Source organism: Montipora foliosa, unplaced genomic scaffold, assembly GCF_036669935.1.
Source record: "Montipora foliosa isolate CH-2021 unplaced genomic scaffold, ASM3666993v2 scaffold_413, whole genome shotgun sequence".
Taxonomy (NCBI): domain Eukaryota; kingdom Metazoa; phylum Cnidaria; class Anthozoa; order Scleractinia; family Acroporidae; genus Montipora; species Montipora foliosa.
Window position 1 is genome coordinate 702,501 of NW_027179716.1, and position 17,500 is coordinate 720,000.

Sequence of the window (17,500 nt, forward strand, 5' to 3'; positions counted from 1 at the left end):
CAACTACTGTGAAATACCCTCTGGCAGGACTGTATTCAGCTGTGATGATGCCAAATACCCATGTATCACGAGCAGGCCTCCTTCCCCTGTTGTACTGACAGAAATAATTAAAGAGAAGGTTATGATGTGAACTCGGATGGTGGGTATGGAACCCCATTACATCACAACGTACCGGCGTTTCGGGGCTGGAAGCGGAATGATGAATCATGGATCATAGTTACAAAAAATGTAAGAACCATGAATCTTTGTACTACGGCTCGGGAGAATAAGACAAAATACACGTATGAATGAATTACGTTCGAACCAGGGAATGGAGGATATGGCGTTTCCGAGAGTCCTATTTTCAAAACTTTTTTCCGGGGGAGCATGCCCCCGGACTCCCTATATAATTTGTGCATTCCGGGTTGACAGTCCCCTTGTTCCTCCAGTAACCTTGTGCTTAATGTTGAGTTACAAAAAAAATCCATACCTAGACACAATGAATGATGATACCGAATCTGGATGAAGCAGAAGTTTGAACACCAAATGATATGAAACCAGGGTCTGATTACATGGTTTTCGTCCTGGTTAGACGGGCCAAGATCTCAGCAAAAAATTCCATGTAATCGAAATGAAATTTCAGCCCGCGCTGAATAAGGACCGTAAGCACGCGCATCGACTGTGTTTTCGCATCTCAGTAAATTTTCCCACGCAAATTCACTTTTTGCGCCCGGGCTGAGATTTATCATGTAATCGAAACAACATTTCAGCTTGATGGGCGAAGCGAAATTTCGGCCGAGGCTGAAATTCTCCATGGGCCTAAGGGCCTGATTACATGGCAAGTTCCAGCCCGGGATGAAATTTCGCCCCACCCAGCGGTCGGAAATGTTGTTGCGATTACATGATGAATCACAGCCCGGGCGCAATACGCACATTTTCGTGCTAAAATTTACTGAGATGCGACAACACAGTCGATGCGCATGCTCATGTTCCTTTTTCAGCCCGGACTGAAATTTCATTTCGATTACGTGGACTTTTTGCGGTTTTTTCAGCCCGTTTGGGTGGGCTGAAAATTCTAGCCCAGTTTCAGAGACCGTGCTAGGAATTTCAGCCCGTTACCACTGAGAAAATCATTAAGTCACTAGGTGATCAAAAAGTCTTCGCGAATCGTGAATCTGGGAGAAAAATCTTGTAGGAATCATGAATCATTGAGGTAAAAAACGACAGTAATCAAGAATATCAAAATTCAAATAATTCCGCTTCTACACCAGACGATTTCCCCATTGACGAGTAGAATCCTCCGGCGTTAGACAGAGTAAAATAGTAAGTCTGGCCGGGTTAGGGTTACTGAAGACAGTTTTTCAGTTAGTGATAAACCATCGGCTTCATTATCAAGACAATGCGCGAGTTCATATCATTAGGCTCCATGTCAATACTAGGGAAACCACTTTACTGTGCCTTTTTGTTTTATTGTTCACGTTATCATTTAGAACTATGCATACTCTTCCCATGCCCGCCATTTCGGTCGCTCAGTTTCCTTTTTTACAAATGATGCTTAACAAGAGAAAGACAATGGTTGACAAAGTTTTTATTTAAAAACCCTACAAAAAAGGCTGCATAGATGGTTCTTTGAAGTAACTTTTTCAATTGAAATCTGACATCACTTCAAATGAAAGGCGCATGCACAACTAGTCCCAGTCCTCTGCCGTGCTTTTCAGTGAAAAACATGTAAAAACTCAGGAAAAGAAAGGAAGATGCGCTTTTTTCACCGGATAATAACAATAGGGACCATTAGATCGAAGGAACCGAACGACTGTGAGTCAATCTCGTTCCCAGAGTCAGCGTTCCCTTGACCAGCGGTTGGGAAAGAGAGACTCGAATCCAACAAAGGCCATATTTCATTGGCTGTTGAAAAACGGTTTCAGTTCCTGCCATTTTTAGTCTAAACTAGAAAATCGTGAAGTAGAGTTACAGGCACTGAAGAAATGACTTTTTTAAGCATCCTTACCAACGGTTTGAAAATTTAAAAGTCACACCCCTTAAGACATGTTTTACATGTAGACATGTTACCTTAGCTTTGTGGTTAAACTTGCTTTCGTCACACTTGACTATAGCTCCGGCTCCTCTGAATGGTATGACTGGTCGATATTGAAGATCCACAGCACAAAAATCTTGTAATCTTCTACAGATCTGTGAGACCAGATTCTTATTTAAATTTACGTTCTCTGCTATCCTCTTTTGAGAATCTTCTTGAGTGAAGGAAAAGATCACTCGGAGAAGTGTTCCGAGTGACACTTTGGGAAATTCCCCAAAGAAGCTGTTAGTACGCAGGCTTCTCCTTTTTTTGCATCCAGAGCATCTCCTGCGAAGGATGTGAAACACAAAGCAATCAACCTTCGAGTAGGTAAATTTTACCACTTTGAAACTGTTCGCAACAAATTACGATCGGCATAATCTACTTTCCTACATTTGCTGATTTCTTTTTTTGTAATCCCTGTCGAATGGGAAGCTACATCAAATTCTTATCAAATACAACAATTAAACTCAATCTACTTATCTATTTATTCACATAGCATTGTATTCTATTGTCTTTGATTGATATCAAAACAGTTTTTACCTCATAAATCAGCCTAATTGCCGTACCTGCTCATGACTGCTTGAACTTAATCGTCGATCTCAGACGTTACATTAACTGTTCACATCAAGAAGAAAACCCGCTTACCAAAAAAACCCATCTATGTGGTCGTCATTTCTCTCCTTCATTTCCGTAGCACAATTGCACTGCGCACAACTTAGAGGATTAGCCAACAAATGCCGCATTTGAAGCCATCTGATTAAATCCGTGCGAGGGCCTCTCTCCAAATCGATGAGCAGGTTCAAGTCCATATTTTGTCGTCGCCACTGTACGTCTTTCCACTTTTTATTTTATACGAAACACTTCTTTGCTATTTGAAGATAACGATATTCACTCGTGTGGTCCTTCTGACGAATATTATTGTTAATCAGACCAAGCCGTTGCCATAGTGAAATAGCGTTTCCAACTTATGAGCAGCATTGTTCTAATGCACATCGGCTGCTATTAAATCACATTTCAACGCCCTCCTGATGCCCTTCTCCCTTCTGCTCAGAGCAATAATTTTTATTTTTCAATTGTTTGCCTATCATAAATGACTGGATATAGCCAAATCTAAGCAAGATGATTTTTGATAGTTTCGTCCCACAATCTGAATAATGCCTCCTTCTGCATTTAGTTTTCTTTTAACATTCCCTGGAAGTCAATTTTCACACTGCAGTGGGTGTTGGTTCGGAGCGTTGTTTCGGAGCTTGGATGATTTCGCGGAAAAAGAACGACAACCAGAAACTGTTTATATCCGAAAGAAATCTCTGTTACCGCTAACGCAAAATAAATGTAGGCAAGCCTCAATGAAACAATTTTTTCCATTTCTACATCGCGTGGGTTTGGCAACACAGAGAACACAATTTTTTTTTTTTCGCAGTTTCGTTGTAAAAATATATATGTACCAAAAAGCTATCTCGCGTGGTCTCGCAAGATTGATCGTTTCACAAATATACGTTTTAGAAATTTGTTGAGAAGCCTCATTTAGGGAGCGATTTTGGAATACCCGGCCACGATTGTCTTCTTGTTGCGGAATCCTTTGAATAACAATGCATGGAACAATAGACGCAATAAGCATTTAGAATAATTGCGATTACGGCCGGGGGTTTAAATCCTGCCATCGACAGATGAAGATTTTTCATTTATAGCTCTGGCTGGAATTAAACTCGCCATATAATCGGGCTCTGAAAGGATAAAAAAAGGTAACAGGCCCCGACATTAATGACATGTCGATTTTTTATCACACAACATATGAGGGGATATGCCATACCACTTTACTATTAATAATTGCCTTTCTTTCATTCAAGTTGAGTTACAGAAGACATAGAAACGAAGAAACGGCGAAACTCTGTTTAATATAATTTGTGCGCCAGCGAAAGCATGGGTTGAGTCCGGAAACTGCTAACTAAAAAGGAAACGTTCGTATGACATCATCAAACAATAGTAACGTGATATGAAACACCTAAAATTTCTAGATCAAAGTCTAAGGACGCTACATTTTCACGTCGCTTATCAAACATGTCGTCAAGAAATCAGTCGAATAGCGAAAGTGATGGCGAATCTGCCACAAATGACAGAAGCCCACCAAGACGTTTTAACCGTCGCGCTTTTTCGCGAGTCTTTGTCCATCTGGAGAAGCGACTCAGAGCTGCTCCAGGTAAAAACGCCTTTCTAACATTGAAAAACGCAGGGAGGGCAAAAGAAATCGCGTTCACTAAAAACCACACTTCAAGCGAGATACAACAGTTGTTGGTTTCTCATTTCCCGACCTTGGCTAACCTGGATCTTTCGCGGTAAGTTACCGAGCACTGTGTTTTACGATCAGAAAATACGAGACTAAAATACATTTGCCCTTTTTATTAGTTTGAACATCATCAGCTCGTATGACAGAGGACATTCCATGAGTGTCGTTCACCATGGCGTCCCTGACGGGGCGAAAATTATGGAACTTTTTGGAGGGGACGCTAAGAAGAAAATTTATTTGTACTGGAGCCGAGGTGGTACGTTTTGAATGTTACTTTAGTCTTTCTTTTTTCTTGTCTGTCTTTGATTGTTTCGCACTTTTTCCTGAAACATTGAATTCCGGCCACCAAACGAAGAGAAAGACGTAACTTATAATCCCAGGGACAAAGTCTGGTGACAAATCCTAGATCTCCATTAACGGTAAATAAATAGCAATTTAAAATTTTCCCCGATCTAAGTTTAGCCTAATTGGGTTTAGAACAACCAGGGGAACAAAGAGGCGTAACGTTTTCGACACGAGCCGCAGCGTCGGAGTGAACGAAAGTGGGTTTCCCGCGGTTCGCGTCGGATAGAGTGAATTGAGTGGAATGACTGGTGCCGCAGTGCTTTAGTCGTCTTATTTAAAGGTTAAAGTGAATTGAGTAAAATGGCTGGGGGTTAAATTGAGTTTAGCTTAGCGTGGTGCTTGCGTCATGGACTAAAGAACGAGGTATATCCAACACGACGACTGCGATAGCAGTGCTTTTATGGTCCATTTCTCGTGGCCTGGTATTCTGTTGCTGATCTGAAAATCGAAATTGTCGAAAAATTAAGCCCAACTTTGCTATCTACAAAAAAATATTCATTGTGTTTTATTCGTTGACAACTTTTTGCGTATCCTATTTTCGATCTTGTTGATCCAACATTTGACCCAAATGACTTTTAGTACATGCATCTGTAGTTACAGTGGATTTTAACATAACATTGCTTTTTCCATCACTCAAATAACAGTATAATCCCTTTTACATCTATTAATTTTTGTTTCATCTACCCTGTGCATTAAATATTAATTGATATGCTTGTGTCACTGCGGAGAAGCACCAAGAAACATACAATATCAACTCACTACTAGTGACATTATTTTCATTGGTTCTCTATCTCACATGTAGGTACTGCTTCATCCAACCAACCTGAGGACAACACTGCTTCAGATGCTACAGTTTTTGCTACATCTGCCGCTCTGTCATCCCCACAGTCATCAGCGCCATTATCACACTCATCCCCTTCCTCACCAACTCTCCCTTTTGTACACAATCCTTCACTATCACCTTTGCCATTAAACATGCAGTTATCTGCACATCCTGGCATCAATCAGAGTACCAGAAGAACAGATAACTTCCGTCCAAGAGGTGGACGTAAGTATAATATTAAAACAAACACAAAACGTAATCAAAGCAGTGTAATGAGGTGGTCAGGGTACTGGACTTACACATTTTCAGTTTTCAGGTCCAATTTGTAACTTTTAAGACTTCAAAATTTACAAAAATATCCACTGACTTAACCGTAAAAAGATGGTCTTTGAGCAAGTTTTGAATAAGGGAGACAAAATACATCTAAAGTTTGAAGAAAATAGTTCCAGGGAATCTCAGTCCTTGGTTCCTTCTGTGATGATTGGTGTGCCTCATCTCAGGCCTCACAAATACATGCTCCTCCTCTTCCTTATTTAGTTGAAACCAGAAGATATCTTGCAACATTAGCAGGAAGCAATACAGATGGTAAGTTCTCTGTACATATACATTGTTCAATTAATGCACAAATACATGTAAGTAATGATGAAACGATGCACCCCAGAAAGGAAAGGCTAAAATAAAAAAATAAGACCAAAAAAGCATCAAACAAAAAACACTGTTCATAATCGATTAATCATATAATAATGAGGAATTAAAATTCCCACACATTTTTTTTTTCAGGTTCTGATATTAGTTTTATAACAATACCAGAGAGCGATGAGGATGGTTAGTAAAGTAAACTGTAGGCTGTAGTAGTAATGAAAAGCATATTGCACTGTCTTGTCCAAGATGCATACATGAAGATCAAAAGACATGTGAAGCACTGATCAAACAGTTGTTATGATCTTTACACATTTTACTGTTGAAGGTATTAATGTAGTGTTGAGTAGTAACCTCCAATCATTGCACTCACTACTGCAACATTTTGTCTTTGACAGATACTGATCTGTTGCACAATGACGTGGTTGTAAACCCACCTCCTCCAGGTAAATATTGAGTATTGATTGATGTTCTCAAGTAAGGGGGGGGGGAAAGAGGGGGAGGAGAGGGGGAGGGGGTGGTGGGGCAGTTCCCTTCTTTACTGTGGAATAAGGGTGGGACCTTTGAACTTTTGTTTCACAGAATTACCTGAAATCACATCAAACACACCAGGCATGCACAACTAGCACCCATTTTCCAAAAGCGAGCTCAACAGGAACACACCCAAACTTTAAAGTGCCTAATATACAACGGTACTTTCTCAATATTTCAAATCTTGTTTTAAGACAACACGCTTCTCAAGCCTTTTTGACTGACGTAACAGGCAAGATAGCTTAGTCCGGGTTTTACGTCCCAAACTACACCCAAATGTTTGACTGACAGGAAAAGGGGGTATATATAACAGCTATAAAATTGACCCAACCCATTTGTGGACACAAAATTTAATGGATATTAGGAATTATTGCAAATATTGAAATTATATCTACATCCATACCGAAATGTGACGTTAGTAAGTTAATTATCAATGTAGTGATGCAGTTTTCACAAGTGCAAAGACAAAGACCACCATTCAATCTGCTGGGAACTACATCAACAATCACAAGAGCCACAAATGTGATTTCACAAAGTTCAGGTAATTAATGACAAAAAGTTAATGAAACTAATAAATTTTACAAAGTGATAAACAGTAATCCCCAACACAAAGTTGTGTTTTTATGTCATAATTTAATGCAAGCGAGAAGAGACAGACTCCCCTACACTCTGGTGACATCAAGCACACAAGCCTTAGCCACAAACGTAACTTCACAGGGTGCAGGTAAAGTCTTGCTGATTACAATGTACAACATGTATGTTTGTTACTCAGTATCTAGCAGACACTCCATAGCACATCGTGTTGACTCGAAAAATACATACACTGTTCTTCATTAATTTCCTTTTAATGTTCCTTGTGCCTTTTAGGGTTTGCTGGAGCACCATTTCATGGAGATGGAATGCAAGGTTAATTCATGATTGGATTCATCGGCATGCTTACTCCCTCACCACTGATTTTCTCTTTTTTCTACTTCTCCTTTTTAAAGTTACTGATACATGTAGCCACCACATCAAACCCACCTTACCCAAAACAGTGGGTTATTGCAATTCAAGTATCTTATAGTTGGAATTCAACAACGATGAGCACACAATAATATAATCAACATATTGTCATTATTTCACATCGAATGCTGGAAAATCCTCCTCAAGCAAAAACTGATTTTGTTTTTGGATTTCCTGTTTGAGTTATCAAGCATCACTACTGATTTCAAATGTATAAACAACTGAGTGGTCAAAATACAACAAGTTAATAACAGCATGTATCCTCCCTTCTTTCAAGATGTTTCTTTCAAATGAGTAGATTTCAAACACTATACTATTTGACTTACAATCTTTTCATCCTCTTAGTCAATTCACCAGACCACAGTACTTCTTGAATATGTTTTTCTTCAGCAAACACTAACTGAAATTAAAATCTATATTTTAAAAATCATTTCAGTCGGCACAATAAAAGAAGACTTGTTTCCAAATGGATTAGGAGGTAGGTATGTAATCTGTAAGTATAACTTGCACAACAATTTTAAGTAGCCCAACCACACCTATTTGAAAAATCACTGGGTAAAGTTGCAAGTTGTGACCCTGAGTAAATCGAACAAACGCTTTGCAGAGTATGTGCTATCAAATAATCATATTCCACAGGAACATTAGTTAGCATGGAAAGCAGAAGCGATGAGACAAACAGGTGTGAACGTCTCCTGCAGGGTTCATGTGCAGAAGAAAACACTTTCATGGTGCCTTTGTTGAACCACTCCTTTGAAGAGGTGACTGACATTTCAAAAACTTCGTTTTAGTTGAAAACAAGCATCACCAATCTATATAATTATACTTTGCCACCATGTGCCTACTATTGGCAACATTTGATTTGTGAGTTCAATCACAAAACAATTTTTTCATGAAACAAATGAAATAAATTGTTCCCTTGACATGAGGCATTTGGAAAGGCAGATAAATAATGTGGTCCACTTTCAAACAAGAACTGTATGGAGGGGTTTAAATAGAAGCCAGCTGCCAGGGGTTCAGCTCCATAAACACCATAAGCAAAATAGGACTGTAAGACACCCAGCTTTTTGCCATGGCAGACCACTATAGTAGTGTTATTACCTTTGATTTACTACCTGCTCACTTAAAATCTTAACCTGTATATATACACTGGTTGACCTCATCTTAGAATGTATGCATTTCCCTTTCGAAAGATATGCTGGCAGGCGTATGAAGATCAGAGGGCAGTAGTCACTGTCCTCCTTAATCCTTCCAGTCGGAGCCAATTTCAAGCCAACATGCTAAGGTACATTGTACAAGATTTTATTATATCTACACTACATGTTTAACCTTGAAAGGTTGTCGGTAAACTATTATAGGTATGCAGAACATTTGAACAGGCTTTTACTTTAGGTACGTACTAAATACTTGTTGTAGATACAGATAACGTATATAAAAGGAAAAAGAATGAGAACAATACCTAACCAAAATACAATATTTAAAATACTGTATCCAGTACACAGACACATACCCAACATTTTAGACAAGAAAACAGAAATAAGGGGAAATCATAATAACCTAACAATTATTTAATACAACTTACTCCCAATTTTCAGTGTGCTTCAAAATGTACAAGAAAATAGTAGTCGAGAAGACTGGTTTTTTTGGGCTGCGGAAACTACTTCTGAAAATGGAAAAAAAGGCAAGTAAAGAAAGTACAACATTTTTGCTAGTATTGTCTAAGTTGTTTACTACATGTATCAATTCTTGACTTGGTCATTTTCCACCTTAGTGCTCGAGAAATATGGAAATGGCTGCGAAGACCAAATAATATTTTTGGTGCCATCCACCCAACAAACCCCAGTTTTTATTGATCGCATTGAAGGTATGTATATAAATATTCTAACTAGCCTTAAACGTGCACAAGATTTTCAAGAAATATATAGAATTACTATAGAATTAATCTCAATGTAGCTTGATGACCATTCCACTAAAAGAAAGATACAAAATTAAATGACTGTGTTAGGAAATTGTTGCTTAAAGACCATATTGTTTACTGCAGGTCCTGTCCTCAATGAGTTTGATCAAACAAGATTGTTTGATAAAATTAAAGCTATGATTCATGGCCTCAGTATGGAAAGGTGAGTCTGCATGGGATTTCTCATACATATACAGAGCACAAAGTAACTGTAAAAGCTGTATTCAGTAGTCACCCTTGGCGATTGGCCATGCGACTGCTTACTGTAGGTTGTAGGCTGTAAGTACTAATCAGATACAATGAGATGAACTCTTTTGCCTACTTTAAGGGTCTAGTTGTTTTAGTATCACCCAACTAGTCGGACAGAAAAGGCAACAATAAAGTTGGCAATTGCAAATAGAAAATATATTTATATGGGAATGAAACGAAAGAAAGTGTCCTACTTTTCGCTACTCAAGGACTATTACTAATAGTCCTCCAGTAGCGTAACCAATTAAAACGCAGGATTTGCGTTAGTCCACTAGTTGGGTGATACTAATAAACAGGTTTTTTTTCCCTCTGTATCTTCCTCAAAATTCCATCAGTCTCTAAAGTGCTACTATGATCAAAAAATCATTTTCTTCTTTTCTTCAGATTTTGATTTGATTTTTGTTCCCTGACTGATTGGCAAAATTTTGAGCTTTGATCTTGATCCAAAGGCTGTTTATTTTGAGTGTAAGGTTTGGATTTCATGCTCCACCATTATTCACGTTCAAAAGTGATCGATTGGACCTCAGGGGGTTGGATCTAGGGAAATGTGACGTAATTTACTCACTAGATTTAAATTTCAGCATGTAAATGCAAATTATTATATATGCAAAACACAAGTTTAAAATTCTGAAAGCCTGAACCTCCTCCTGCATTTTAATTCAGCCGCATACACATGCATTGCATTCTTAAACCAGCAAGTCTATGACTTCATTTTCTCCTCGATCCAGCTCTCTCAAGATTTTAAATTTAGTAATGGTGGAGCAATAAATAACAAAATTCCGGTTAAAATAAACAGGTGTCTTTTTAAAATAAGAACTTAAAACTTGGGTCACTTAGTGTTAAGTCAACATAGTTTTGAAATCCAAAGAAAAAGAAGAAAAAAGATTTTAAAGTTAGTAATGGTGGAGGAATAAATAACAAAGTCCCAGTTAAAATAAACAGGTGTCTTTTTAAAATAAGAATTTTAAACTTGGGTCACTTAGTGACCTTTAATTAACACTTAGTGTTAAGTTAACTATGTTGAGTTAACATAGTTTTGAAATTCAAAGAAAAAGAAGAATTGTTTTTCTGGTCGTAGTGGCACTTTAAAGAAATAGCAACAACAAGAAAGTAATTTCAATCTATTATTTTTCCTTGAGAACAAAATTAATACAGTGTAAATAAGACAGTGATAATTATTATGTCTCTGTAGTTTGATCTCACAAATGAAACAGCATACAAATGCAAGGCTGAGAATGTTCTGCTCTTTCCTAACAACTTACCTAACCTGCAATCATGCTCAATTTAGGATTGCTCTTATGTTCTCATATGATTACCTATACTTATTAACCCAAAAAATGATAAATAAGGTAAGAAAGGGAGATGTTTAAAATCTACAGGAAGCGACGTGACCAATGGAGAGAGCTGCGCAGACAGCAAGAAAATGAATTACAACAGATGACCTCTGGAAATGACCACCAGTTGGGCATTGTGGACGACAATCCTGCCGCTAACAGTGAATGCCAAGCCATCATCCAAACAAAAGTTAGCATACAGGACTTTCTAGGCTTTTTAAAAATTTATAAACCTGTAGTTTCTGATACGAATATGTTCATTCCTTCGCAAACTTTCTGCTATAAGGATCAAAAGAGCTTCATAGTTTAGCTGCCAGAAAAGCTGTTACAGGTTATTGATGGCAAATGATTTTCCCACCCAACCAGATTACCGCCACTTTTTGAAAATGCAAGCAACTCTAGGTAAATTTGAAAATTCAATGTCTCCACCCTGGTTGTCATGGTAAATTTAATGGTGGTGAAGAATCTAATCATACATGTATGATCCATACATGTATGCACACTGTGTTCTCTCATGAATCAAGGCATATATTTTTAATTCTCATACTTGTAATCTTGATGGTAAAATAATATTTCACCGACTGAAAGAGATGCTACAATCATTCTAGAGCAATACTTAATAAAGAACTTTTTAATTTCATAGATACAATATGGTGGCTGTTTGCAGAACTTGCAAAAAAAATATTTATAATATCTGATTAAAGAAAAAGACAGCAATACAGTAACAAAAAATGATCAAAAGAATATGTCAAATAAGAAGTTCCAAGGATTTTCAAATAATAGTCTTCAAAACGAACAAGTAAAGCACATATCCAAACAGTGATGATTCCAAATTGATAACCACTCATTTTCAAAATTCTTCGTTTTAAATAACAAGTTTTAAGTGAGGGTAGAGCAGTGAACCAAACTGAATTTGTCCAGCTACCATAATGTTCACATAATTTTGGAATTTTACAGGTGCAACAAAAGGATATTACTACTGTAAAAGAAACGACTCATTCGACGGTATGTAAGCATTGCTGAATTACCGGAAACAGTCTGCAATACTAAGTGTTACAGGGCTCAATAATTATTATAATTATCAAGAATGTTCTTTGAAGGTGATTGGAACTGTCTACAAATTTTGCAAAGGTTGTGTGTCACGCAAAGTGTTGTACTCTCGGAGTTTTCGAGAACTGCAAGACTCCTGCCTAACGGTCACTCGGTCGCCTGGGGAACCTTATTTGCGAGCGCGGGCAACCAAATTTCTAAACGGGGGCCTAACTTATCTCAAGGTGCTTTATCCTCACTTTTAATTAATTAATTCTGGGCTCTTGAAAAAATGACTTGGGCTACTAACTTTTAATATTGGAAAAATTTTCTTTCATAGCAGCCTTGAACTGACATATCCGAACAGTGATGATTCCAAATTGATAACCACTCATTTTCAAAATTCTTCGTTTTAAATAACAAGTTTTAAGTGAGGGTAGAGCAGTGTACCAAATTTAATTTGTCCAGCTACCATAATGTTCACATAATTTTGGAATTTTACAGGTGCAACAAAAGGATATTACTACTTTAAAAGAAACGACGCATTCGAAGGTATGTAAGCATTGCTGAATTACCGGAAACAGTCTGCAATACAGTGTTACAGGGCTCAATAATTATTATAATTATTGAGAATGTTCTTTGAAAGTTATCGGAACTGTCTAGAAATTTTGCAAAGGTCGTGTGTCATGCAAAGTGTTGTACTCTAGGAGTTTTCGAGAACTGCAAGACTCCTGCCTAATGGTCACTTGGTCGCCTGGGGAACCTTATTTGCGAGCGTGGGCAACCAAATTTCTAAATAAATTTTTTAATTAATTAATTTTTTAATTAATTAATTCTTGGCTCTTGAAAAAATGACTTGGGCTACTAACTTTTAATGTTGGAAGCCCGAAGAGCTGCGGAAAAGTCTTCTTTCGTAGCAGCCTTGAACTGCCATAAGTTTTTAAAAAATAAATTTTTCGTAACAACAGTAAATAGCTACTTTTAGAAACATCAAGGCTCGCTTTGGATAGCTACATAAGTGGCTCTCTAGTTGGCTGTTGTGGTTGTTCAGGACTTTGTCTCCTATGTGTAATTTCAAATCAATATTGTGTGACAAGTGACAAGTGACAAGTGAAGGGATTTCCTGGTACATGTGTGACTGCTATCATCAAGATTGGTTTCTGTGGTTCATGATACTGTGGAAAGAGTCCTCAAGAGATTTTGACAGAGAAAGGGAAAGTGCTTTGCCTGCAGTGGTCAGATGTATTATCTGAAACTTCCTTATGATTGGTTTAACTCTCATCTAATCGACATTGGAAACACTACATGTAATCTTAGTGCGTTGCCTAGGCCCATTTTACAAACATAGATTTTGTCTTATCGGTACGGAATATGAAATGATCATTACTAGACCGGACCTCGAGTTCTATAAAACAATAAAACTACCTCTTACAGTACTTTTCTCCACACAAATTCCAAGATTCAGTCATGTACATGTACATGTACATTCTATGTTATTTGTAGATAAACATCAGAAGGCAGCGACACCTAAGACTGCTTGCAGAACCAAAGGATGGGGTTCAACTACGAGTGAGATTGAACAACATAGAGGAGCCAATAACAAGATACTTTTCTAGGAATGCTTTGTACCAGGTGAAAATGAAGCAAACATTATGGATACATTAAGTACCAGTACATTTCAGGATAATAATTATTGATTGTTTATTTTAATTAAAATTTATGTCTCTTTCCACTATTTTGCAGGAGGTATATGACTGGGTTGGGTCAATGGAAAAGGCTCCTCTCTACTTTACCCTTCACACACAAGGAAAACTGATTAAACATGCAGATGAAGTAGAAGGAAATTCTGTTGTTCATGTCACTGAAAGGGTACTTACATATAGCATCATACAAATTAATATGGACAAATGAAACTATTACACAAATGATGGTAGCCCAAGTATTACTGTTGCTTTCATGAACATAAATTACCTGAAGTGAATTAAATCATGATCCTCAATATGTCAATCTGTCAGCCTTGTTGACTGTTCAACCACTTTCCTTCACCAAATATTACAAGGAAGACAAATGTACTCGAAAGCATCATACGTCATAACAACAGGCTTGCAAACTGGAAGAAAGGAAACAAACAAAAAAGACATGTTTGAAGAAATGCATGAATTCAGTACAGCATCTTTTCACCACATTTAAGAATTCGCTATTATACAGTATTTGACAAATACTGAATTGTGGAGACAAGTTGTTGTCCAATTATGCCAGTTGCCATTCTCCTTAGCATTTGCATCAGTTTAATTTTAGAGAATCACGTACTTATGCAAAAAATAACCGTAACTTTTGCAACCTTGACGTTTGTCGTTGGGATAACATAATACATAAATACATCTATAGTTATAGTTAAATAATATGTTTACCACTGCTCACAACTACTATCATTATTAGTACCCTGTCAACTCTTACACCCTTTCATTTTACTACTTCATAGGAGGCAGGACAAGTTGCGATGTTACTTGGTTCTGAGGTAAGGGAAGTACCCTACCCTAAAAAGCATTTTAATTGACCAAAATGTATAAATTGCAGGCAGCAAATAATCCGCCTATCTCCACCTAACAGAAGATATGATGAAGGCCAAAATAAAATCAAATCAGCTGACATTCATTCGTCAGTGTAGATATCCATTGCATCAACAAATTTTGCGCTGAATGTTATCTACATGTATGAAATGAGACGAAGTGTAAAAAAACCTGTACTTCAACATATCCAGTACACTCAAGTAAACTCATTACCAGTAAGAGGGCATCTTTTCAAAATATGGGGATATTTGCTATATCTTGCTATATACACGTACATGTACATATAGCAATTATTGATTTCTTAAGGACGTACATAATCTTCCAGCTAAATGTAAACTAGTCACTAAATATAATCAGTGGTTCCCAAACCAAAGAATTGCTCTTTCGGGCACCCGGGAAGGAAGCTTTTTTGAGCATCAACATTTCTGATACACTAACATCACCAGTTCCCTTGGCAACAAAGCCTTTGGAGGAATCAACACTTGGGACATTAACATCACCAGTTCCCTTGGCGACGAAGCCTTTCGAGGAATCGACACTTGGGACAATAACATCAACATTTCCCTTGGCGACGAAGCCTTTCGAGCAATCGACACTTGGGACACTAACATCACTCGTTCCCTTGGCGACGAAGCCTTTCGAGGAATCGACACTTGGGACACTAACATCACTCATTCCCTTGGCGACGAAGCCTTTCGAGGAATCGACACTTGGGACACTAACATCACTAATTCCCTTGGCGACGAAGCCTTTCGAGGAATTGACACTTGGGACACTAACATCACTAATTCCCTTGGCGACGAAGCCTTTCGAGGAATCGACACTTGGGACACTAACATCACTCGTTCCCTTGGCGACGAAGCCTTTCGAGGAATCGACACTTGGGACACTAACATCACTAATTCCCTTGGCGACGAAGCCTTTCGAGGAATCGACACTTGGGACACTAACATCACTAATTCCCTTGGCGACGAGGCCTTTCGAGGAATCGACACTTGGGACACTAACATCACTCGTTCCCTTGGCGACGAAGCCTTTCGAGGAATCGACACTTGGGACACTAACATTACTCGTTCCCTTGGCGACGAAGCCTTTGGAGGAATCGACACTTGGGACACTAACATTACTAATTCCCTTGGCGACGAAGCCTTTCGAGGAATCGACACTTGGGACACTAACATCACTAATTCCCTTGGCGACGAGGCCTTTTGAGGAATCGACACTTGGGACACTAACATCACTCGTTCCCTTGGCGACGAAGCCTTTCGAGGAATCGACACTTGGGACACTAACATTACTCGTTCCCTTGGCGACGAAGCCTTTGGAGGAATCGACACTTGGGACACTAACATCACTCGTTCCCTTGGCGACGAAGCCTTTTGAGGAATCGACACTTGGGACACTAACATCACTCGTTCCCTTGGCGACGAAGCCTTTCGAGGAATCGACACTTGGGACACTAACATCACTCGTTCCCTTGGCGACGAAGCCTTTCGAGGAATCGACACTTGGGACACTAACATCACTCGTTCCCTTGGCGACGAAGCCTTTCGAGGAATCGACACTTGGGAAACTAACATCACTAGTTCCCTTGGCGACGAAGCCTTTTGAGGAATCGACACTTGGGAAACTAACATCAACATTTCCCTTGGGGATGAAGCCTTTCCAGGATTCGACATTTGGGACACTAACATCACTCGTTCCCTTGGCGACGATGCCCTTTGGGGCATCGACACTTGGGAGAGTTCCTGAAGTAACAAGTCCTTTGAGGGTATCAACACTTGCATCTAAAATAATAGTAGTCTGTTTTGATAATAATTGGGATGAGGGTCTCTTGGGCTTGGGCTTGGACACTTAAGGTACACACCAGTTCCCTTTGGCGACAAGGCCTGGTGAGTAATCAGCACTTGGGACATGTGAATCACTAGTTTCCTTGGCACCAAGTTCCTTTCGTGGATAGGGTCTCAGAAAAAAACCTACATTGCTACTTCCATTGGCCACAAGGTCATTCTGGCCATCAAGACTTATTTTATTACTCCTAACAATATCCCAAAATGAACATTTTAATACCCACTTTTCAACTAAAAATACATACCGTAATTTCATTTGGGGTAGGATACTTCCCTTACGTTTTTTCATTGCAGGTTTCATTCAGAGGAAATTTTGAAGGGTCAAGAGAATTACATGCTACAATGACTGGTGAGTGCATGTTATTATTATTATTATTATTATTATTATTATTATTGATCTCTGGAAAAATATGTTGAAGTCTCTTTTTTTTATTTATTGATTTCTTTATTTATTTATTTAAATTAAAAATAAATACTTACAAAACAGTATTTCTACTACTTACAGTACACAATACACAGAATACACAAAACACTTAACACTACTTACCGATGTTTATTGAAGTCTCACGTATACATCAAAAGAACACAATTCCACCTGCCTTCAGTGGATCACAAACATTTTCTTCGAATTGTGTCATGTTTGTTTTAACTTTTGACTAATTCCTATTTTGTTGGGCATAGATGATCCCACTAGGAACAGCACATCTGGCAGGAATCAGGAGAGAGAAGGAGAGAAAGAGCTGAAAAAGAGAAAGGACAAGAGAGCAACAGCAGAAAGAAAGAGGGCCAAAGAAGAGAAAGCAGCGAAAAATACTTGATGGATACAACTAATTG

General features: G+C 38.4%; 1 protein-coding gene and 3 long non-coding RNA genes across 7 annotated transcripts in view; 3 read left to right on the forward strand and 1 right to left on the reverse strand.

Moving 5' to 3' along the window:
- Positions 1 to 5,649: 5,649 nt before the first annotated feature.
- Positions 5,650 to 8,325, forward strand: LOC137988337 (uncharacterized). Its single transcript, XM_068834365.1, has 9 exons — positions 5,650 to 5,733; positions 6,046 to 6,093; positions 6,289 to 6,333; positions 6,546 to 6,593; positions 7,118 to 7,219; positions 7,322 to 7,402; positions 7,546 to 7,584; positions 8,117 to 8,158; positions 8,285 to 8,325. Exons 1-9 carry the CDS (start codon positions 5,661 to 5,663, stop codon positions 8,323 to 8,325), a joined length of 519 nt encoding a protein of 172 aa, XP_068690466.1. The 5' UTR covers positions 5,650 to 5,660.
- LOC137988320 (uncharacterized) lies at positions 8,324 to 9,525 on the forward strand. The gene is made up of 4 exons (XR_011120768.1): positions 8,324 to 8,438; positions 8,871 to 8,962; positions 9,273 to 9,358; positions 9,449 to 9,525. It is a non-coding gene; the product is annotated as an uncharacterized lncRNA (long non-coding RNA).
- A 2-nt stretch (positions 9,526 to 9,527) lies between these two features.
- LOC137988319 (uncharacterized) overlaps positions 9,528 to 17,500 on the reverse strand; it is a 9,450-nt gene continuing 1,477 nt past the window's right edge. Inside the window, exons 2-4 of one of the 4 annotated variants that reach the window (XR_011120766.1) lie at positions 17,214 to 17,500; positions 14,218 to 14,356; positions 9,528 to 9,646 (exon numbers count right to left, since the gene is read on the reverse strand). The exon at positions 17,214 to 17,500 is cut by the window's right edge and continues 36 nt beyond it. This is a non-coding gene — a long non-coding RNA (uncharacterized lncRNA). Of the gene's footprint in view, positions 9,647 to 10,342; positions 10,421 to 13,671; positions 13,810 to 14,094; positions 14,357 to 17,213 lie in introns of those variants that run through there. The other 3 variants (XR_011120767.1, XR_011120765.1, XR_011120764.1) reach the window with 3 other exon arrangements.
- LOC137988321 (uncharacterized) lies at positions 13,748 to 17,038 on the forward strand. Its single transcript, XR_011120769.1, has 4 exons — positions 13,748 to 13,878; positions 13,990 to 14,115; positions 14,729 to 14,764; positions 16,961 to 17,038. It is a non-coding gene; the product is annotated as an uncharacterized lncRNA (long non-coding RNA).